This window comes from Salmo salar, chromosome 02 (genome assembly GCF_965601325.2).
Source record: "Salmo salar chromosome 02, fSalSal1, whole genome shotgun sequence".
Classification (NCBI taxonomy): Eukaryota; Metazoa; Chordata; class Actinopteri; order Salmoniformes; family Salmonidae; genus Salmo; species Salmo salar.
The window spans coordinates 27,313,228-27,337,229 of record NC_138292.1 but is presented as its reverse complement, the minus strand read 5'-3'; the positions used below and the strand labels follow the sequence as shown (position 1 = coordinate 27,337,229).

General features: G+C 43.0%; 1 protein-coding gene across 1 annotated transcript; it reads right to left on the bottom strand.

Moving 5' to 3' along the window:
• Nucleotides 1–449: 449 nt before the first annotated feature.
• Nucleotides 450–11,736, bottom strand: rbm42 (RNA binding motif protein 42). The gene is made up of 11 exons (XM_014157419.3): nucleotides 11,598–11,736; nucleotides 11,282–11,342; nucleotides 10,967–11,102; nucleotides 10,745–10,814; nucleotides 8,872–8,943; nucleotides 8,569–8,735; nucleotides 6,735–6,911; nucleotides 6,391–6,537; nucleotides 6,072–6,189; nucleotides 2,538–2,732; nucleotides 450–1,149 (listed from the first exon to the last, which is right to left on the bottom strand). Exons 2-11 carry the CDS (start codon nucleotides 11,335–11,337, stop codon nucleotides 1,037–1,039), a joined length of 1,251 nt encoding a protein of 416 aa, XP_014012894.1. The 5' UTR covers nucleotides 11,338–11,342; nucleotides 11,598–11,736; the 3' UTR covers nucleotides 450–1,036.
• Nucleotides 11,737–24,002: the final 12,266 nt, after the last annotated feature.

The window sequence follows — 24,002 nt, the reverse complement described above, 5'->3', positions numbered from 1 at the left end:
TTCCCAAGACCGACATCCTAATCTGCTTTAACACATTGCTATTTCCTAGAAATTGTGCACTGTGAGAGCAAAAGGTTTTAGTTCCACAATACTTCAAGTCTCAAATCGAATCCAACAGTATTATCCTATATTCTCCCCAATGTATGGCACAATTGAGGATGCCTTATCCCTCAGGCTATTGTAACGTTGAATACTCCAAATGGTAGTTGGACAAAATATTCAATATCAGTTATAATAAAAGCTAACCTTCTCGTCCATTTTGTATACCGTTACAATTTAAAGCAAGGTATGTATATCAACCCTACCTTTCAACGGTCGGTTTATTAAAGAATCAAGATGGTATTGGAGCCCCATCTTGTGACCAATTTATGAACTATCCCACCTCACCTCAGTTAACGCTTTCATTGCCTGGGCTGGAGGAGACAGGAAAGTTGAGTGCCAGGCAAATATGTCAAGCCATTTGGTTTATTTAAAAAACTTTGCATTGTTTTGAATCCACTGTCAAAATAAACCACTTTAATGTACAAACATTTAGATTTTATATTTTAAAAAAATGGTTTGCTGTAAGAATACGAGGCTATCCGGAAATACATAATTGCCATTGGAAGTAGTTTCCACAATAGCATATACATAAATGAGATCACCAATCTCACATTTCAGACATCTGAGATGCATGGGAGCCATACCAACTACACAAATCTGAGTGACGGTCAGAATTTTTTTACAAATTAAAATGTTAAAATAAAAAACTGGAGATAAGTACAATCTAAACTTCATAAGGGCATGGTTCATTAGGAAAGGTTCAAGTCTAACCATTGCAACCAGGGCCAGTGCCATGTACAGTGTTTTGTAGCCTAGTTTAACCATGTTCCATGAGTAAAATGACATCCCTACTCTGTGTTAATTGAAAACATGTCAGATAGTTGGATGAGTGGCCTTCCAACTGGGCAATGGCAACTGTATTATGCCATCAGTGTGATTCTCACACACTCCAGTCAAAAAACACTTGCACATACATACACAAGGGAAACATTGTCTATCTCAGTCCCAGTTTCTTTTTCTCCTTCTGTTTCTTGCGTACAACTTCCATGTTCCTGTCCTTCCACATGCTCTTTCTCAGTTTGATGGGTCTGCTGCCCACATACTTCCCTGTGGAGAAAAAAAGTTTAAGATCAGTTGAGAATTGGACTGGCGCCACCACACAGGTACAGTGAGGGAAGAAAGTATTTGATCCCCTGCTGATTTTGTACGTTTGCCCACTGACAAAGAAATGATCAGTCTATAATTTTAATGGTAGGTTTATTTGAACAGTGAGAGACAGAATAACAACAACAAAAAATCCAGAAAAATACATGTCAAAAATGTTATAAATTGATTTGCGTTTTAATGAGAGAAATAAGTATTTGACTCCTCTGCAAAACACGACTTAGTACTTGGTGGCAAAACCCTTGTTGGCAATCAGAGGTCAGACGTTTCTTGTAGTTGGCCACCAGGTTTGCACACATCTCAGGAGGGATTTTGTCCCACTCCTCTTTGCAGATCTTCTCCAAGTCATTAAGGTTTCGAGGCTGACGTTTGGCAACCTGAACCTTCAGCTCCCTCCACAGATTTTCTATGGGATTAAGGTCTGGAGACTGGCTAGGCCACTCCAGGACCTTAACGTGCATCTTCTTGAGCCACTCCTTTGTTGCCTTGGCCGTGTGTTTTGGATCATTGTCATGCTGGAATACCCATCCACAACCCATTTTCAATGCCCTGGCTGAGGGAAGGAGGTTCTCACCCAAGATTTGACGCTACATGGCCCCGTCCATCATCCCTTTGATGCGGTGAAGTTGTCCTGTCCCCTTAGCAGAAAAACACCCCCAAAGCATAATGTTTCCACCTCCATGTTTGACGGTGAAGATGGTGTTCTTGGGGTCATAGGCAGCAAACACGGCGAGTTGAGTTGATGACAAATAGCTCCATTTTGGTCTCATCTGACCACAACACATTCACCCAGTTGTCCTCTGAATCATTCAGATGTTCATTGGCAAACTTCAGACAGGCATGTATATGATTTTTTTTTTGTTATTCTGTCTCTCACTGTTCAAATAAACCTACCATTAAAATTATAGACTGATCATTTCTTTGTCAGTGGGCAAACGTACAAAATCAGCATGGGATCAAATACTTTTTTCCCCTCACTGTAGGTGTTAGGAAAGGAGAAGTCATTCCCAACACACATAACTGCTCACCATTAATCTCTCTCATGGTGCGGATGTAATCGTTAGGGTCCTTGAAGCTGACAAAGCTGTAGCCCATGGCCGTGCATTTGTCACCTACCTTCCTTAGCTTTCTACCTATGCTTTCTTGCTAAATTATGCAGCTAATCCTGTGTTTGCATGAAAAAAAGAAAAGTCCATGTTCCTGCGAGATATTACTTACTACGGAGCCTCAGAATGAAAAGATCCAGATCAGGAGTTACTCCCCATTTTAAAATGACATCTTGGGGTTGGATACAAAACTTGTTGGGCCATTTCACACATACTATTGCTCACCGTTCATCTCCCTCATGGCGCGGACGTAGTCATTGGGGTCCTTGAAGCTGACAAAGCCGTAGCCCTTGGTCTTGCCTGTGCGTTTGTCCCGCACCACCTTGGCTTTCAGATAGGAGGGGTAGCGGCTGAATGCCCTTGCCAGGATGTCGTCGTTCACCTCATTGCCAAGGTCTCCACAGAAGATTCTGAAATCATCTGGATGGAGGAGGGAAAGTCAGATGAGGTGTGATGCTGAGCAAAGAGGGAGGGACAAAAAGGGAATGGGACAGTCGCCTGTTTGTAGTGAAAACAAAAATTATACTATTCTCAATACAGATAAGTAGGTAGCTGCTTTTAGCAATGCTAGTATTTTACACACTAGTGTTGCTGGGAATTAGCTTGCGAAAAAAATACAATTCAACGTACTCTGTTTATTGTCCTTATGCAGGGGGGAATTTGAAGAAAAAAAATCAACAACTTGTGCGGGACTTTTATTTAACTGATCCACCTTTCGAAATTCTGTCGAACTATACATTCCTTTAGATATTAATGGAAGATATAATTAAACAGGATTTCCAAACGTGGGTCTGTTGTAGACCCTGCAGTTCCTCAGAGGCCTCATTGCCTGCATCCGTAATGGGTCTGTGGTCAAACGACCACCCCTCATCACTGTCAAACGCTCCCTAAAACACTTCAGCGAGCAGTCCTTTCTAATCGACCTGGCCCGGGTATCCTGGAAGGATATTGACCTCATCCCGTCAGTAGAGGATGCCTGGTTATTTTTAAAAGTGCCTTCCTCACCATCTTAAATAAGCATGCCCCATTCAAAAAATGTAGAACCAGGAACAGATATAGCCCTTGGTTCTCTCCAGACCTGACTGCCCTCGACCAGCACAAAAACATCCTGTGGTGTTCTGCATTAGCATCGAATAGCCCCCGTGATATGCAACTTTTCAGGTAAGTTAGGAAACAATATATACAGGCAGTTGAAAAAGCTAGCCTTAGATTTCCTAAGCAGAAATTTTCATCCTGTAGCACAAACTCCAAAAAGTTCTGGGACACTGTAAAGTCCATGGAGAATAAGAGCAGCTGCCCATTGCACTGAGGCTAGGAAACACTGTCACCACCGATAAATCTACTATAATTGAGAATTTCAATAAGCATTTCTCTACGGCTGACCATGCTTTCCACCTGGCTACCCCTACCCCGATCAACAGCCCTGCACCCCCCACAGCAACTCGCCCAAGCCTCCCCATTTCTCCTTCACCCAAATCCAGATAGCTGATGTTCTAAAAGAGCTGCAAAATCTGGACCCCTACAAATCAGCCGGGCTAGACAATCTGGACCCTCTCTTTCTAAAATTATCTGCCGAAATTGTTGCAACCCCCATTACTAGCCTGTTCAACCGCTCTTTCGTATCGTCTGAGATCCCCAAAGATTGGAAAGCTGCCACGGTCATCCCCCTCTTCAAAGGGGGAGACACTCTAGAACCAAACTGCTATTGACATATATCCTACCCTGCCTTTCTAAGGTCTTCGAAAGCCAAGTTAACAAACAGATGACCGACCATTTCGAATCCCACCGTACCTTCTCCGCTATGCAATCTGGTTTCAGAGCTGGTCATGGGTGCACCTCAGCCACGCACAAGGTCCTAAACGATATAACCGCCATCGATAAGAGACATTACTGTGCAGCCGTATTCATCGACCTGGTCAAGGCTTTCGACTCTGTCAATCACCACACTCTTATCGGCAGACTCAACAGCCTTGGTTTCTCAAATGATTGCCTCGCCTGGTTCACCAACTACTTCTCTGATAGAGTTCAGTGTGTCAAATCGGAGGGCCTGTTGTTCGGACCTCTGGCAGTCTCTATGGGGGTGCCACAGGGTTCAATTCTCGGGCCGACTCTCTTCTCTGTATACATCAATGATGTCGCTCTTGCTGCTGGTGATTCTCTGATCCATCTCTACGCAGACGACACCATTCTGTATACTTCTGGCCCTTCTTTGGACACTGTGTTAACAACCCTCCAGACGAGCTTCAATGCCATACAACTCTCCTTCCGTGGCCTCCAACTGTTCTTAAATCCAAGTAACACTAAATGCATGCTATTCAATCGATCGCTGCCCGCACCTGCCCGCCTGTCCAGCATCACTACTCTGGACGGTTCTGACTTAGAATATGTGGACAACTACAAATACCTAGGTGTCTGGTTAGACTGTAAACTCTCCTTCCAGACTCACATTAAGCATCTCCAATCGAAAATTAAATCTAGAATCGGCTTCCTATATTGCAACAAAGCATCCTTCACTCATGCTGCCAAACATACCCTCGTAAAACTGACCATCCTTCCGATCCTCGACTTTGGCGATGTCATTTACAAAATAGCCTCCCACACTCTACTCAACAAATTGGATGCAGTCTATCACAGTGCCATCCGTTTTGTCACCAAAGCCCCATATACTACCCACCACTGCAACCTGTACGCTCTCGTTGGCTGGCCCTCGCTTCATACTCGCCGTCAAACCCATTGGCTCCAGGTCATCTACAAGTCTCTGCTAGGTAAAGCCCCGCCTTATCTCAGCTCACTGGTCACCATAGCAGCACCCACCCGTAGCACGCGCTCCAGCAGGTATATCTCACTGGTCACTCCCAAAGCCAATTCTTCCTTTGCCGCCTTTCCTTCCAGTTCTCTGCTGCCAATGACTGGAACGAACTGCAAAAATCACTGAAGCTGGAGACTCATATCTCCCTCACTAGCTTTAAGCACCAGCTGTCAGAGCAGCTCACAGATCACTGCACCTGCACATCTGTTAATAGCCCATCCAACTACCTCATCCCCATACTGTATTTATTTATCTAGCTCCTTTGCACCCCAGTATCTCTACTTGCACATTCATCTCCTGCACATCTACCATTCCAGTGTTTAATTGCTATATTGTAATTACTTCGCCACCATGGCCTATTTATTGCCTTACCTCCCTTATCCTACCTCATTTGCACACACTGTATATAGACTTTTTCTACTGTATGTTTGTTTATTCCATGTGTAACTCTGTTGTTGTATGTGTCGAACTGCTTTGCTTTATCTTGGCCAGGTCGCCATTGTAAATGAGAACTTGTTCTCAACTAGCCTACCTGATTAAATAAAGGCGGGGGAAAAAAATTAAGAGGTCAGTTCCTCTGCTTACCTCATGTCAAAATAAGTCCCCCACAAGATCTTGCTTTTTTCTGTTGCAGGTATGGCGCACGTGCAGGACTTTTATTTTGACATGAAGTAAGCGGGTCTACAACAGACCAACGTTTGGAAAGTCTTTAATTTATGTTCTATTAGATGTTTTTTCTCAATTTCCCCCTTGCATAAGGACCAACCCTATGGACAATTGGCAGAGTAAGTTGAAGTTGATTGAACTTCTGGAATCCGGCGGGCTATTCAGTTTTTTTGCACACTAATTCCCAGCAACGCTAGTGTGTAAATACTAGAGTTGCAAAAATGTTTTTTTTTTAACTAGGAATTAATCGTCTCAGTGTAATCTGAAGTCATTAGCCATCTTACCGGAGTCCCACTCCAGTAGACTCTGGTCCTCCCAGCTGGTGCCTGCGGCTGTACGGATACACTTCTTCGCCTTCTCTTGCTTACCCTTCTTCTTCTCCTCTGCTGTGCTATCCACTGGCTGCAGAGAAACACAAGATTCTACAGTCAGACATATTCTAGAGATTGCTGCACTACTGGCCCTTTATAGGGTTTGGGTCAAGTCTCTACCAACTAAATTGTACAATACACCAACTGAATTGTACAAGCATTTTGAATGCATAAAAGTTTAAACCCTTTAACTAGGGCCAGGGCTGATAAACAAGGCAGAGTGTTTCTGTACCTCAGTGTGGACGGGCTCGGGCTCTGGCATACTGGGTCCGATAACATTGTCATCTGAGGCGGCCAGGCTGGCCTCCTTCTTAGCCTCCAGCAGTCCGGCGGCCATCACCGCTGCCTGCTGCTCTGCTACAGACGCTGCCAGCTCCTCCTGATGAAGTCAGAGGGAGAACAGAGAGAGAAAAAAATTTAATCAGAGATATGATGATAGATGAGATTCAGTGTGAATTTGCAGCAAACAGCAGCAGACTTGGAAAGTATGTAGAATGCACATTTTAAGTAGTCGCTGAATTTTTTTTGGAATGCAAAAGGCATTCAACTAAAAAGAGTAGAAGTGAGTGTGCTTACCATGCGAGCCTTTCTCTGGGCATGGATGTCTGGTATCTTGGGTCCGGAGGGAGCTGTGTAAACAGTGGGGGCTGCAGAGATGATCGAGGGGGTGAGTTTGGGAGGGGCCTGGGTCACAGACCTGGAGGGTGCAGACACCATGGAGTGTCCCATGGGTGTACCATGGGTCGATCCCACCTGTAGATGGTAAGATATGGTAACAGCATATAGAGAAATGGAGATAATGAAGCACAACAGAACGGGGTAAGATTGACCAAGCTTGTTCACATTCCTAATTGAAGACACAGTTAACGCTGAATTTCCTTAAAGGCCTTCCCACACTGTACGTCGGATTCAGTCGTCTCCGATTATTACATGTCACACTTTGCGATCTTACCAAATTGAAATCTTTATCAACCTGGCCAGATTGTACGATTTGCTTCAGTACTGTCGACACATTCTGTGATTGGCTTGCGAGGCTACGTCAGCCGATGTATGCTACGTCAACTGCAGCGGTGTATTAGATCTGCACCTGAGCCAGCACTAGCAGCACAAGCCTCCCTCTGCTTATGTGTGAGTGTAGTGAGTTCGGACAAAACTGAAGGTATGCATCTTAGAAATAGTTTTACTTACAAACTTGATATGTCTGAACTCAGAATCAAACACACTTCCCAAAAATAACATGGTCACTGTGGTAGAACGTTTATTTTGATTGCCGATTGTGCATTTATCAAAATCCCATCAGGTAGCCTGATTTCAGATGTCAACATTTTCAGATGTAGCCTAAACAAGATTAGGGAAATTGTTCTTGCAAAGCATTTACATTTTTAAATCAAACTATTACATGGACAGTGAAGCATGTTTTCTTCTTTTGGTTCTAAAATCCAAAAGTTTGGATTTGAAATCGAACAATGACTATGGAGGTTAAAGTGCAGACTGCCAGCTTTAATTTGAAGTTATTGGGTGAACCATTTAGAAATTACCACTTTTTGTACATAGTCCCCCCATTTTAGGGGAGCAATAGTATTGGGACAAATTCACTTGCGTGTTAAAGTAGCAAAAGTTACGTATTTGTTCCCATATTCATATCACGCAATGACTACATCAAGCGTCTGACAAAAATTTGTTGAATGCATTTGCTCTTTGTTTTGGTTGTTTCAGATTATGTTGTGCCCAATAAACAATAATGGTAAATATGTAGTGTCATTTTAGAGTCACGTTTATTATAAATAAGAATATAATGTTTCTACATACTTTAATGTGGATGCTACCATGATTACGAATCATCCTGAATGAATCGTGAATAATGAGTGAGAAAGTTAGACACACAAATACCATACCTCCAAGACTAACCTCTCACCTTTACAATAACGGGAGGTTAGCATTTCTCTCTAACTTCTTATTCACAATTCAGGATTATCTGTAATCATGGTAGCATCCACATTCATTGGCACTTACTGTATATTCATCTGACTATTCACAATAATCGTACTGTTGTGTGTATACTCAGTGCCGGCCGTGTTCCTATTGGTAAGTCACCGGGATCGGCTCGTGACACCAGCCACACTACACGATAAAGGCTCAACATTTCTGACACTGCCAGAACTTTGTCTGAGCCTACGACTGCATGTAGTGGTACTCAAATCGGCAGACCTAGACCATGTCACACTGAACGAGCAAAGCAAATCGTCTACGACCTAAGAATTTTCCAACAACGTGGAAATGTTGTCTGGGAGGGTCAAATTGTGGCATAAGATGGCTAAAATCGTACAGTCTGTGTGGGCCTTTAGGGAGAACATTCATATAAGTTGTCCTAGGAGCTTCGGAGGGAAAAAAAGGCACTGTAGCAACTAACCGGGGGTCCTCCTGAGCTCATATGCCCCATTGGGTCCATGGGATGCTGAGGGGGTCCTTGCATGGGGGGTGCCATCATCATGGGCGGGGGAGGAGGGGGGCGTGGCAGTGGGGGAGCCATCATACCCTGGGGAGGGGGACCACGCATCATAGGCATTCTTGGACCCCCTGACAGAGAGATTTCAAATTAGCTTCCAAATACAATGTTTTTAATTTGAAGACAATCGCTGTAGAGATTTGATCCTATTTCTTATTTCATTTAGCTAGTACTGAGGTGAAGTCAACAACAGTAGAGATAGATGACCTGGTCTCTGCAGGATGTGCGGCATAAACGCTGGTCTCATCATTGGCGGTAGTCTGACACCTGGGGTTATAGCTGAAGAGCAGGAAAAAAAAGACCAGCATAAACTGAAGCGACCTGTAGACGTGGTGGTGTAAATTATCATTGTTTTTGGGTAAAATAGGGATTTTAAGTATGTCTAGTAATGTACTATGTGGTCCTCTGTAGCTCAGTTGGTAGAGCATGGTGCTGACAATGCCAGGATAGTGGGTTTGATTCCCGGGACCACCCATAATGAAAAATGTATTCACGCATGACTAAGTCACTTTGGATAAATGCGTCTGCTAAATGGCACATTCGGAAAGTATTCAGACCCCTTGACTTTTTCCACATTTTGTTACGTTACAGCCTTATTCTAAAATGGATTTAAAAAGAAATCCTCAATCTACACACAATACCCCATAATGACAAAGGAAAAATCAGTTACACATTTTTTGCAAATGTATATAAAAAAAACTTAACTGAAATATCACATTTACATAAGTATTCCGACCGTTCACTCAGTACTTTGTTGAAGCACCTTTGGCAGTGATTACAGCCTTGAGTCTTCTTGGGTATGACACTACAAGCCTGGCACACCTGTATTTGGGGAGTTTCTCCTGTTCTTCTCTGCAGATCCTCTCAAGCTCTGTCAGGTTGGATGGGGAGCGTCGCTGCACAGCTATTTTCAGGTCTCTCCAGAGATGTTCGATCGGGTTCAAGTTTGGGCTCTGGCTGGGCCACTCAAGGACATTCAGAGACTTGTCCCGAAGCTACTTCTGCATTGTTGTGTGCTTAGGATCGTTGTCCTGTTGGAAGGTGAACCTTCGCCCCAGTCTGAAGTCCTGAGCTCTCTGGAGCAGGTTTTCATCAAGGATCTCTACTTTGCGCCATTCATCTTTCCTCAATCCCGACTAGTCTCCCTGCTGCTGAAAAGCCTTCCCACAGCATGATGCTGCCACCACCATGCTTCACCGTAGGGATGTTGCCAGGTTTCCTCCAGAAGTGATGCTTGGCATTCAGGCCAAAGAGTTCAGTCTTGGTTTTATCAGACCAGATAATCTTGTTTCTCATGGTCTGAGAGTCTTTAGGTGCCTTTTGGCAAACTTCAAGTGGGCTGTCATGTGCCTTTTTACTGAGGAGTGGCTTCCATCTGGCCACTTTACCATAAAGGCCTGATGGGTGGAGTGCTGCAAAGATGGTTATCCTTCTGGAAGGTTCTCCCATCTCCATAGAGACACTGGAGCTCTGTCAGAGTGACCATCGGGTTCTTTGTGACCTCCCTGACCAAGGCCCTTCTCCCCCGATTTAAGAATGATGGAGGCCATTGTGTTCTTGGACCTTCAATGCTGCAGAAATGTTTTCGTACCCTTCCCCAGACATGTTCCTTGACACAATCCTGTCTCGGAGCTCTACGGACAATTCCGTCAACCTCATGGCTTGGTTTTTGCTCTGACATGCACTCAACTGTGGGACCTTATATAGACAAGTGTGTGCCTTTCCAAATCATGTCCAATCAATTGAATTTACCACAGGTGAACTCCAATAAAGTTGTAGAAACATCAAGGACGATCAATGGAAACAGGACGCACCTGAGCTAAATTTCGAGGCTCATAGCAAAGGGTCTGAATGCTTATATAAATAAGGTACCAGTTTTTTTTTCTACTTAAATTTGCAAAACTTACAAACCTGTTTTCATTTTGTCATTATGGGGTGTTGTGTGTATATTGATGAGGGGCAAAAAGTATGAAATACATTTTAGAATAAGGCTGTAACAAAATGTGGAAAAAGGGAAGGGGTCTGAATACATTCCGAATGCAAAGTATTATGTTAATAAACCTGAATCAAACCATGTCACCTGGGCCTACAAATGCAGGGGGTGGAGGTCCCACGAAAGTGGCAGCCCTTGCATCCAAGGTTTGCTGGACCTGAGAGAGAAAGGGGATTTGAAGGAGTTGGATGCATCCAGATAACACCACATTCTGTTTGCTTTTAGCAGAAGATAGGTTTGAGTTCGTTCATTCTACGATTGATCTTTCCTATATAATGTTCAATCTATCTTTCCTCAAGATCTCAGTACCTGTCGGTAGGTGTTGGTGCCGATGATGGGCCGGATCATAGGAACAGCCATAGGAACACCCATAGGGAGCACCTCCATCACTACAGGGTCTCCTGCAGTCATTGCCACTTGACCCCCCAGGACCTCCTGCTCAAACCTGGATCAGAACCAACACAAGAGTTACCCATAGATGACGATTGTCATGAGCTATTGTTTGCCTGTCCTGATAGAGAAGAAAGACCATTTCGTAGGGGTTGTTTTGGTATAGTCACCACACACGTCATTGCAATCTTATTGAAGGTAACCGAAGTGTCATGCCTGAACTCTTGTACTCACAGAGCCATTTCAGCCTCCATCTCCTTCAACCGCTCCTCTCCGGATTTCAACGCCATACTTACTGCAAAGACAAACGTTTTGTTAGTAGTCCATTCTTTGGTGTTCAACACATCTAGAGAGCTACTGAAAATGTGTACAGTCAACGTTTGGCTAACACCAAAGGCATTGATAGTTGGCTTGTTTACGTTATAACTACTGTATTGGCTAGTAACGTGAACTGTTTGCTAATAGTTATCGCTAAGTTAGTTGTCAAGCTAACGTTAACCAGGAAGTTAAAATAAAAAATTCAGCAAGTTAGTACAGAACGTATACGTACCAAACGTTATTACCCTAAATCGTGATGTTACAAAACTCTTGAATCTTAACTAGCTATTTAAATAAAGCATGAATTGTTGTATTTGTCCGCCCCTGCAAACCGAGGCCAACGTTGTCCAAAATAGCTAGTCGCATTATTATGACGTCGAATCTTGGTTTCGTTCCATTTCGACTGTGTGGTTGGGTCTGTTCCAGGGGGTCTGATCTTCTTCGTGTGGTTTTCCGGCAGACAAGACACTGTTGAATATTGTTGCCTTTCACAGTTCGGAAAGTGCATTGCACATTTGTTCACAAAAAAAGGGAAATTGCACCACCATCTAACCCTATTTATAAACTTGGTGGTTCGAGGCCTGAATGCTGATTGACTGACAGCCGTGGTATATCAGACCGTATACCACGGGTATGACAAAACATTTATTTTTACTGTTCTAATAACGTTGGTAACCAGTTTAAAATAGCACTAAGGCACCTCAGGGGTTTGTGGTATATGGCCATATCCAAGAACATCCCTTAGCTGTGGTATATTGGCCAAATACCACAGCCCCTCGTGCCTTATTGCTTAAATCCCACTTCTGACACCAATGTAATGAAACAGGCAGGGAGCAGGTCTCGAACCCTCGACCTTCAAGCCCGAAGTCCGGCACGCTATCGACTGTGCCGCAAAAGCATGCTCGAGCGGCAGAGTCGATTTCCGCGCTTATAAACCCAGGGTCGTTACACTACTCCCTCCTTTCAAAGAGCGCGTCCTCGCGCTAGCTTGCGACTCAACGTCTTACAGGAACGCGCTCACCGGCCAAGCACACGCACTGTCGCGGATGCAAGGTCCGATCCCACTTCTGACACCAATGTAATGAAACAGCAGGGAGCAGGTCTCGAACCCTCGACCTTCAAGCCCGAAGTCCGGCGCGCTATCGACTGTGCCGCAAAAGCATGCTCGTCCGGCAGAGTCAATTTCCGCGCTTATAAACCCAGGGTCGTTACACTATATATCCCTATCCTCAACGTACCCCACCACCCCTCCCCACTACTTTGGCCCTCACAGATCCTACACCATGTCGTTGGCCAGGGAGCCTGTGTCCCCTTCTCTCAAAACCCCCTGTAGTTCTTCTGCAGTAAAATCTCTGACACCCAAAAACTTTTCTGCTGGTGCAGAGAACTGTTCAAGTCACTCTGTACAGGCCTACTACTCACAGGGATCCTCTCCCTCACGCTTTGTCCACCATCCTCTACTTTACTCACTGCCTCAGCATGACGCTTTCTGCACTGCTCTTGTAACAGTATAGCTTCCGTCCCTCTCCTCGCCCCTACCTGGGCTCGAACCAGGGACCCTCTGCACACATAGACAACTGCCACCCTCAAAGCATCATTACCCATCGCTCCACAAAAGCCACGGCCCTTGCAGAGCAAGGGGAACAACTACTTCAAGGTCTCAGAGCGAGTGACGTCGCCGATTGAAACGCTATTAGCACGCACCCCGCTAACCATTTCACATCGGTTACACTCACCCCCCTTTCCGCAGCAACCAGTGATCCGAGTCACGGCACCAATGTAACAGTATAGCTTCCATCCCTCTCCTCGCCCCTACCTGAGCTCAAACCAGGGACCCTCTGCACACATAGACAACGGTCATCATCGAAGCATCATTACCCATCGCTCCACAAAAGCAACTACTTCAAGGTCTCAGAGCGAGTGACGTCACCAATTGAAACGATATTAGCGCTCCTTTCAGTGGCGCTTTGTTCCGGAGAGCAAAGCAGGACACAGCTCACATCCTGAGTCGCGAAGCGCACAGCGCCTTCTCCCTCTGGGGAGCAGACACAAAAAAATCAACACAAGTCCACTTCTGGATATTTTGACTTCTTCACCCAGCCAGATACCACAAACTGATCGGCAAAAAGGCATAGATCCACTTTCTAAATGAATCATACTACCACTGGGCCAGAGTCATCTTAGGCATTTTCCTGATCATTGGGGTGAGTCTCAAAAGCCTTCACCTAACGGTGCAGGTTCTTCCTCTTCTCTTCTGTCAGGTTCAATTCAACTGCTCAGGGTTTCAGGAGTGTAACATGTAATTATCTCTCCTGTACTTGAGTCAAAGGAGAAAGTACTTGGCTTGTATTTAGCAGATGCCGTCTTGGTTTTGAACCTCGCCCCCTTCTTTCTGCCTCACGTCATCTTACCCTTTGTTATGCCTCGTGTCATCTCGCCATCCTCCATCTTGCCGCAAGTTCACTAGCTAGCTTGCTCCAACTCCACCTCAAGCTGTCCACGTCTAGACAAATCTTTTTCCAGGGGGTCTGATAATCACACAGAAAGCTGTCAAGTTCATGATGTATTGATATCCACATGGCAATCAATGAAACATAAAACTGAAATACATGTTGCGGGTGTATACATATACTAACATTGCTCCCTATTGTATTGGGTTGCACAAAAACAGTCCTTGGGAAGCCAGAAGTTAAATACATTCCTATACAGGCTCCGGGGCCTGTGAGGATGGAGCATTCATCGCCACGATTCCTTCAGTAAAATCCCACAAAACGTTCAGCCACACTCACAACAATGTCTATTTCCTCAGATTTCCTCTCTGTTTGTGCAGCTGTGCAGTTGATGATAACCAATGCAATCAACATTACTAACTCCATCTTCTTAACATGCAACATGTCAGGATCTCTCTATTGACAAATAATATTCTCTGGTGTCAGTACTCCTACTACCATTATTTCTTCAACATCACTCCTTTCTTCTACTTTTCTCACCGCCTCCGGATAGGAGACATGCTGGACAGCCCTTATTCTTGCCACCTCCGTCTCCTTCACACTAACAGGGAACTTCAGGAATTCGGGCGCATGATCATCACCACAATTGCAGCATTTAGGCTCAGCTGGCATACGATATTCCTCCTGTCTACATACAATTGACACATGGACAAATATTTTGCATTTATCACACAGCATGGGTTTGGGTACAAAAGCTCTCACATGGTATCTCATAAAACCCAAATACACGTGAGAAGAGATAATGGATGGAGTGGGATTCCTCTCTCCTTCTACCATGCGGGTCAATCAGTGTGCACCAACCACCTGATCCAATTTTTCACATACACTACTGTTCAAAAGTTTGGGGTCACTTAGAAATGTCCTTGTTTTTGAAAGAAGAGCACATTTTTTGTCCATTAAAATAACATAAAATTGATCAGAAATAGAGTGTAGATATTGTTAATGTTGTTTGTAGCTGGAAACGGCTGATTTTTAAAGGAATATCTACATAGGCGTACAGAGGCCCATTATCAGCAACCATCACACTTGTGTTCCAATGGCACGTTGGATTAAAACGTATATCTTATGCTTCACGGATTCGTGGCTGAACGACGACACTATCAACATACAGCTGGCTGGTTATACGCTGTACAATGTGTCACGTCATTCGTGCTATTTGAAGGGAACTAGCCCCTGTCCCCCTATATACCTCAAGTTTGCTCTTTCAGGCCCACAAAGGCAACAAGAAAAATGTTGCTGTCACGTTCTGACCATTGTTACAGGCCGGCTCATAGCCTGTGGCAAAAATGAGGGGACATGAACAACAGGTATAGGCCAATCAAAAGGTTCTTTATTGTAAACCAAAAAACTATTAACTTTAAACAAAGAAAAAGGAATGAGGTGTGGAAATGTCATAATGTAGGGTGTATGTAAAGTGCATGGATGCATGAATCTGTGTGTGTAAACATGACTGAATGGAAACTAAGTAAACCTACAAAGGAACAAACAAAACCGGATCATACCTGGAGGAGCAGAGAGAGGAGTGGTTAGTGAAGTATTTTAATACCCTGAGCCCAGGTGGCTCCAATCACACCAGCTCCAATCACTAACAACCCTCCTCTGCCTGCAGGAGGAACCGCCCCTGCACTGCAGAGGAGGGGCCGTGACACCATAGAAAGCTTTTATTTTCTATGTTAGAGTAGGTCAGGGCGTGACAGGGGTTTTTGTCTAGTTTCTGTATTTCTATGTGGGGTTCTAGTTTCTGTATTTCTATGTTGTTTTTTGGGGATGATCTCCAATTAGAGGCAGCTGGTCATCATTGTCTCTAATTGGGGATCATATTTAAGTTGTTGGTTTTCGCACTAGGTTTTGTGGGAGACTATTTTGAGTAAGTGTATGTTGCACCTCTTCGTCACGGTTTGTTGTTTTATTAAAGAGAGTGCTCCTAACCGCAGCTTGTTACCTGTAAAAAAGACACCTGTCCACAGAAGCAAGCAATCAATCAATCAGATTCCAAACTCTCCACCATGGCCAAGACCAAAGAGCTCTCCAAGGATGTCAGGGACAAGATTGTAGACCTACACAAGGCTGGAATGTGCTACAAGACCATCGCCAAGCAGCTTGGTGAGAAGGTGACAACATTTGGTGCGATTATTCGCAAACGGAAGAAACACAAAAGAACTGTCAATATCCCTCGGCCTGGGGCTCCATGCAAGATCTCACCCCGTGGGGTTTCAATGATCATGAGAACGGTGAGGAATCAGCCCAGAACTACACGGGAGGATCTTGTCAATGATCTCAAGGCAGCTGGGACCATAGTCACCAAGAAAACAATTGGTAACACACTACGCCGTGAAGGACTGAAATCCTGCAGTGCACGCAAGGTCCCCCTGCTCAAGAAAGCACATATACATGCCCGTCTGAAGTTTGCCAATGAACATCTGAATGATTCAGAGGACAACTGGGTGAAAGTGTTGTGGTCAGATGAGACCAAAATGGAGCTCTTTGGCATCAACTCAACTTGCCGTGTTTGGAGGAGGAATGCTGCCTATGACCCCAAGAACACCATCTCCACCGTCAAACATGGAGGTGGAAACATTATGCTTTGGGGGTGTTTTTCTGCTAAGGGGACAGGACAACTTCACCGCATCAAAGGGACGATGGACGGGGCCATGTACCATCAAATCTTGGGTGAGAACATCCTTCCCTCAGCCAGGGCATTGAAAATGGGTTGTGGATGGGTATTCCAGCATGACAATGACCCAAAACACACGGCCAAGGCAACAAAGGAGTGGCTCAAGAAGAAGCACATTAAGGTCCTGGAGTGGCCTAGCCAGTCTCCAGACCTTAATCCCATAGAAAATCTGTGGAAGGAGCTGAAGGTTCGAGTTGCCAAACGTCAGCCTCGAAACCTTAATGACTTGGAGAAGATCTGCAAAAAGGAGTGGGACAAAATCCCTCCTGTGATTGCCAACAAGGGTTTTGCCACCAAGTACTAAGTCATGTTTTGCAGAGGGGTCAAATACTTATTTCCCTCATTAAAATGCTAATCATTTTATAACATTTTTGACATGTGTTTTTCTGGATTTTTTGTTATTCTGTCTCTCACTGTTCAAATAAACCTACCATTAAAATGATAGACTGATCATTTCTTTATAAGTGGGCAAACGTACAAAATCAGCAGGGGATCAAATACTTTTTTCCCCCACTGTACAAGCTGAAGCTAAACTTAAATTCTGAACTGGGCCTGTGACTGACTGCCTGATAGATGCTCTGACCTGTTGGTGGTAGACTGGGTCCTTGTGAAGTTTGACCACACTGACTCTGACTAGCCTCATGTAGGGAGCTGCTCTGGAGTCTGGTGGTGATGCAAGGCCTGGGGTCTGTTTGCACCTGATATGCCTGTTTATGCTTCTTTATAAAGAAGTCTGATATCTCTCCCTTTCTTTTCATGTTTAATTGACCCTATGCAAAAATAATACAGTCTATGCATCCAATTACCCTCATTTTAGTCCAATCTCAATCTTAATTACAAATCCCCATTATCATAACTGTACCTTAAAATCAACTACCAGCCTAAGTTACTAGTTAGATCATGGCTAGCCCTACTCTGCAGTAAGTAACTTAGCTAGCTATAATTTTTTACACCTTTACGATAGCAAACAGGCTATCTGCAAATTGTGGTAATCTTTTGAGTAACATTAACAGATTGATAACAATTGTTCGTTTTGAGTTCAAGTTGAGTTCAATTGTTCGTTTTGAGTTCAACTGAGTTAATGGATTTCAAATTGCTGAATGTTAACTGCTGAACACTGACAGCTGTAGCCTACTAGTTACCCCACATTAGCTAAACATTCATATACTGTAACTTACGACACTGCACTGTATATTCGTGTATTACTAGGATAGATGTAAACATAATGTGAGGCTAAATTGTGAACCGATCTCTCTTATCTGATTAACTGTCTGTTAATGGAGTCAAAGGTTTAACATTAAATTACACGGCAACTCAACTTTCGTAAAAGTTGTTCAGGAAACCTAAACCCGATACTAAACCTTAAAACTTACTTGAAATATGATGCTTTTGCCAATCGCGAAAAGAGCTTGTGGAGCTGTGGAAATATTCTCTCTTCTTCTTCTGTATGTTCTTATTATTCTTCTGTATCTCGCAACCAACGTTAATATTCTCTCTTCCTCGTCCTCAATTTGAAAAATGCGCCGCCGAACGTCAAAATAAATTCTTCTTTCAAAAAGAGGTGAAATAAGATGTCAATCAGCATCAAACCGCCAGTAGTGAATGAAATGGCAAATAAGATGTCAGGGGTGTTCAGTGCCACTCCGGACACCCCTCAGGCTCCGCCCCTGGTTCCAGCCAGAACCCGGACTTGAAGCCGATCAAACATCTCTGGAGAGACCTGAAAATAACTGTGCAGCCACACTCCCCATAGAACTTGACAGAGCTTGAGAGGATCGACAGAGAAGAATGGGAGAAACTCCCCAAATACAGGTGTGCCAAGGTTGTAGCGTCAGAGTTTTATGCAATAAAATTTGCAATAATTTCTAATCCTGTTTTTGCTTTGTCATTGTGGGCTATTGTTTGTAGATTGATGAGAGAGAAACAATGTAATCAATTGTACAAATAAGGCTGTAATGTAACAAAATGTGGAAAAAGTCAAAGGGTCTGAATACTTTCCAAATGCACTGTATATTGATAAGTCACTTTGTACGAAATATTTTTTAAATCATATAGTTACATTCTGGAATGGTAAGTTGAGACTAATACAGTCAGGATAGTATAAAGTATCCTATCATACCTAAGACTTAAGGCATTTAGCAAATTGTTCCAATACATTAGATTAATCAAGAGTCATTGACTTTATACCATTATGGTAATTGAAACTGCCATTACCCACCAGGAAAAGTTGCAGAGTAAGGCTTTTTAATGCCACCGATAAACACCAACTTCGTGTCCAAATTCCTTTTTCATCAATATAATGGTTAACATTCTCTGTAGAAGTTGCAGAAACTAAAATAGCTACTGTAGCTATGCAGGCTACCTATTGTCACTCAAAAGAAAAAAACAGAATACGTACACTTCCGTTCAAAAGTTTGAGGTCACTTAGAAATGCCCTTGTTTTCCATGAAAACATACATGAAATGAGTTGCAAAATAATAGGAAATATAGTCAAGACGTTGACAAGGTTCTAAATAATTATTTTTAATTGAAATAATAATTGTTTCCTTCAAACTATGCTTTCGTCAAATAATCCTCCATTTGCAGCAATTCTAACTTTGCAGACCTTTGGCATTCTAGTTGTCAATTTGTTGAGGTAATCTTAAGAGATTTCACCCAATGCTTCCTGAAGTACCCCCCACAAGTTGGATTGACTTGATGGGCACTTCTTACATACCGTACGGTCAAGCTGCTCCCACACAGCCCAATAGGTTTGAGATCCGGTGACTGTGCTGGCCACTCCATTATAGACAGAATACCAGCTGGCTGCTTCTTCCCTAATTAGTTCTTGCATAGTTTGGAGCTGTGCTTTGGGTCATTGTCCTGTTGTAGGAGGAAATTGACTCCAATTAAGCGCCGTCCACAGGGTATGGCATGGTGTTGCAAAACGGAGTGATAGCCTTCCTTCTTCAAGATCCCTTTTAGCCTGTACAAATGTCCCACTTTACCATCACATTGCCTCCATCATGTTTGACAGATGGCGTTCTTCTTTGTAATTGAATTGAATTGAATTTATTTTGGGCAACAGACAGATCCGAACACCTCAAACATAGATTTGTCTGTCCATAACACTTTTTCCCAATCTTCCTCTGTCTAATGTCTGTGTTCTTTTGCCCATCTTAATATTTTCTTTTTATTGGCCAGTCTGAGATATGGCTTTTTCTTTGCATCTCTGCCTAGAAGGCCAGCATCCCTGATTCACTGTTGACGTTGAGACTGGTGTTTTGCGGGTACTATTTAATGAAGCTGCCAGTTGAGGAATTGTGAGGTGTCTGTCTCTCAAACTAGACACTCTAATGTACTTGTCCTCTTGCTCAGTTGTGCACCGGGGCTTCCCACTCGTTTCTATTCTGGTTAGAGACAGTTTGCGCTGTTCTGTACACAGCATTGTACGAGATCTTCAGTTTCTTGGCAATTTCTCACATGGAATAGCCTTCATTTCTCAGAACAAGAATAGACTGACAAGTTTCAGAAGAAAGTGCTTTGTTTCTGGCCATTTTGAGCCTGTAATCAAAACCACAAATGCTAATGCTCAAGATACTCAACTAGTCTAAAGAAGGCCAGTTTTATTGCTTCTTTAATCAGGACAACAGTTTTCAGCTGTGCTAACATAATTGCAAAAAGGTTTTCTAATGATCAATTAGCCTTTTAAAATGATAAACTTGGATTAGCTAACACAATGTGCTATTGGAACACAGGAGTGATGGTTGCTGATAATGGGCCTCTGTACGCCTACGTAGATATTCCGTAAAAAATCTGCCGTTTCCAGCTACAATAGTCATTTACAACATTAACAATGTCTACACTGTATTTCTGATCAATTTGATGTTATTGTAATGGACAAAAAAAAGTTTTCTTTCAAAAACAAGGACATTTCTAAGTGACCCCAAACTTTTGAACGGTAGTGTAGTTTAAAATCCAAATTAAACTAGCATATTATGCATTTCTCTAAGAACCTGGAGGTCAATTTCAGTGAGACAACTTAAAACGAAACCACTGAAATCCACAATCGTTCGCTGAGGCCAGCTCAACCATAAACCATCTATACAGTGGAGTATTGCAATATTATGACATTATCGGCGTACTGTTACTTTAATTACATTTTACTGTAGTAAAAAAAGAAACTACAAGTAAAAGTGGAAACTATCTCATTTACAAAAGTAATGAGTAAAAATAGTTACTTTATAAAATCACACATGGACATTGATATTTTCCCACTTTTTCTGTTACCTGAACGTTGTCACACATGACCTTTTCCACACATAAAATTTAAGGGACAAGTAACAAATGTGCTGTAGGAAGTAATTAAATTTGTTGCAACAAAGACACATCTGTGTGTCCAAAAAACTCTGGATTTGTCAAATGCACTATTAACATTAAAAGCAATACCATTTCAATTGCATGAACAACAAAGTTGAACTTCACCAGATTCCCAAGTTATTTTTCCCTTCTAGCCGTGAAGATCAAAAAATACTTCAGGCTTCCATCATAAGTATTAATTAAAAAATATTAAAATACTAATTAAAGGGGGCAGTTTGGAAAAAAAACGAATCCAGTCCCAATCATCATCTGGAATAAGGGACATTTTGGGGTGATAATTACATAACTAACGTTCTCTAGTAATACTAGTCCTGTGCCAACAGGGCTAAGCCTAATTCTCTAAGAAAATTGAGGAGAGCGCAAACCAACTTAATTAGTTATATAATCAATAGCCTAACTGTTACATCTCCCTGGCTTAATAAATCATCTATATATCTACAGAAAGACAGTTCCGGCTTCTGTTGGCTGTTTGAGTGTTTAATAGCCTACTGATTCCGTGAGTGCCAAGCCTCATGCAACAGCCAAATTATTTAATGAAACAGTGTTCTTAAGCATCAGACAAGCTCAAAGCATATGTAGTGGGTTTCTTCAAACACATAGGGCGTGTTTAAATAGATTTAAACATTGCGACCAATCGATTGGTCGAAAGAACAGGACTCAGTCGACCAATAATTTTTTCTGTTGGTGACAGCCCTAAAACATCAAACGTATTTATAAAGCCCTTTTTACATCAGCCAATGTCACAAAGAGCTATACAGAAACCCAACCTAAAACCCAAAACAGCAAGCAATGCAGATGTAGAAGCACGGTGGCTAGGAAAAACTCCCTAGAAAGGCAGGAACCTAGGAAGAAACCTAGAGAGGAACCAGGCTCTGAGGGGTGGCCAGTCCTCTTCTGGCTGTGCCGGGTGGAGATTATAACAGTACATAGCCAAGATGTTCAAACGTTCATAGATGACCAGCAGGGTCAAATAATAATAATCACAGTGGTTGTAGAGAGTGTAACAGGTCAGCACCTCAGGGGTAAATGTCAGTTGGCTTTTATAGCCAAGCATTCAGAGTCAGCAGGTGCGGTAAAGAGAGAGAATCAAAAACAGCAGGTCCGGGACAAGGTAGAACGTCCGGTGAACAGGTCAGGGTTCCATAGCCACAGGCAGAACAGATGAAACTGGAGCAGCAGCACAACCAGGTGGACTGGGGACAGCATAGAGTCATCAGGCCAGGTAGTCCTGAGGCATGGTCCCAGGGCTCAGGTCCTCTGGGAGGGGAGGGAGGGAGAGAGAGAGAATTAGAGGGATCATACTTAAAGTCACACAGGACACCGGATAAGACAGGAGAAATACTCCAGATATAACAGACTGACCCTAGCCCCCTCGACACAAACTATTGCAGCATAAATACTGGAGGCTGACATACGAGGGTTCGGGAGACACTGTGGCCCAGTCCGACGATACCCCCGGACGATTTGACACAGTATCAACGCAATAGTAGTCTTGGTGTGCAGGTCTCCAGTGATGGCAGGGTGGGCACATCCATTGTAAGGCAGGATTATCTCTGGGTTGATGGTAAATGGTGATGGATACCCCAGCACAGGAGGTGTGATACCAACTGGAGCATGTGGAGCACTCCATCTGTGAAAGTAAATGTCAATTAGGCCATTGATTCCATTATGATGTCACAGTTAAAAGGATAGCTCAACAATCCACAATTGAGTTTTGTTTAACTAGCCATTGCCATTAAATTATAGCTGAAATCATTGACCAACAATCCACGCAAGAGATGATTTGGCCATGAATGTGGCAAAGAGGGGAGATTGACAGTTTGGTGAAGAAATTACAATTAGCATTTGTTGGCAGTGGCTAGTTAAAAAACCTGAAGATTGAAGTCACTACCTGTTTTAAATGTAAGAAAATGTTTAAACGAGTGAAATTAAGGTTTATAACCTTAATTACCCTTTAAGGTTATAAACATATAATTACTGCATAACTCAACACCCCTCAGACCACAGTAATAGACAGACCACAGCAATTGCCTACACTCCGGCCATTGTTCATAGAGCAACGGACACGTTTGGGCCCTGTTCAAACATTGAAAGGTCAAAGCCTTATGAATTGTCATGTCAACTGTGTGACAAGAAGTTGGCATGCCAACTGATGGGCACTCAGGCTTGCTTTTGCCTAGCTTACGTCAATGTGTAAAATCATACTCACCCAGTCTCCCCCCTCATCTGTTGCACAGAATCTGCAGTAGAGTTTCCTGTCAATTTCTGATAGAAAAAGGGAAACATGTCAGCTATATCACCTAATGCCTTAGGATGATATACTATATACAGTTCTGGACAAATATGGTCGCCCTTACAATTTTCTTTAATTATTCCCCATTTCTTCTAAAATAAAATGTTTAGGTGGGTGTAGGAAGTTCAGTCGGGCTTTGCGTCTCTTTCAGCAGTGGGGTCTTTCTATGTTTACCAACAACAAAATGAATAATTCTAACAAAATAACAACCTCCCTACAATCAAACATGGGGGATGTTATGTTGGTTATATGCCACTTAGGATTTTTAATGTAGTCTGTCAGCTACTTTCACCTCCATTTAGGCTAAAATTACAAAACGTTGCCAACCTCAAATATGGTAGGTAAAACAATAGTGCTATCGAACACTATTAATCGTCTATTAAAGTGGGGTCAGGACAATATAGCAACAGTAAATGAGATAAGGCAGCAGTGACAGTGTATGATGTAGACTAGGCTACAATCCTTCAACTTTACATTGTCAGATTTTTTAAGTGATAGACAATCTCACCTTTGTCCAGGATCTCTTTTGCCACCTCCATTCTGGCCACACCGATGTTAACATGCATTGGGACAGTTGGGTCATTTAGTGCCTTCTTCCTCTGCATTAACTCTCTGGCCATCTAGGTAGTACATAAACAGACAATGGGATAAATCATGTCTACCATCTATACAGCCACAATAGTAACCAGCTGACAATAGTAATCAGCTGATTCATTGTGATAGTCTAACACTTTAGAAAACCTTTTTTGCTTGACTGTAATCGTGAAAACAAGCCAGCACACTGGTGATATTGAAGCTCCA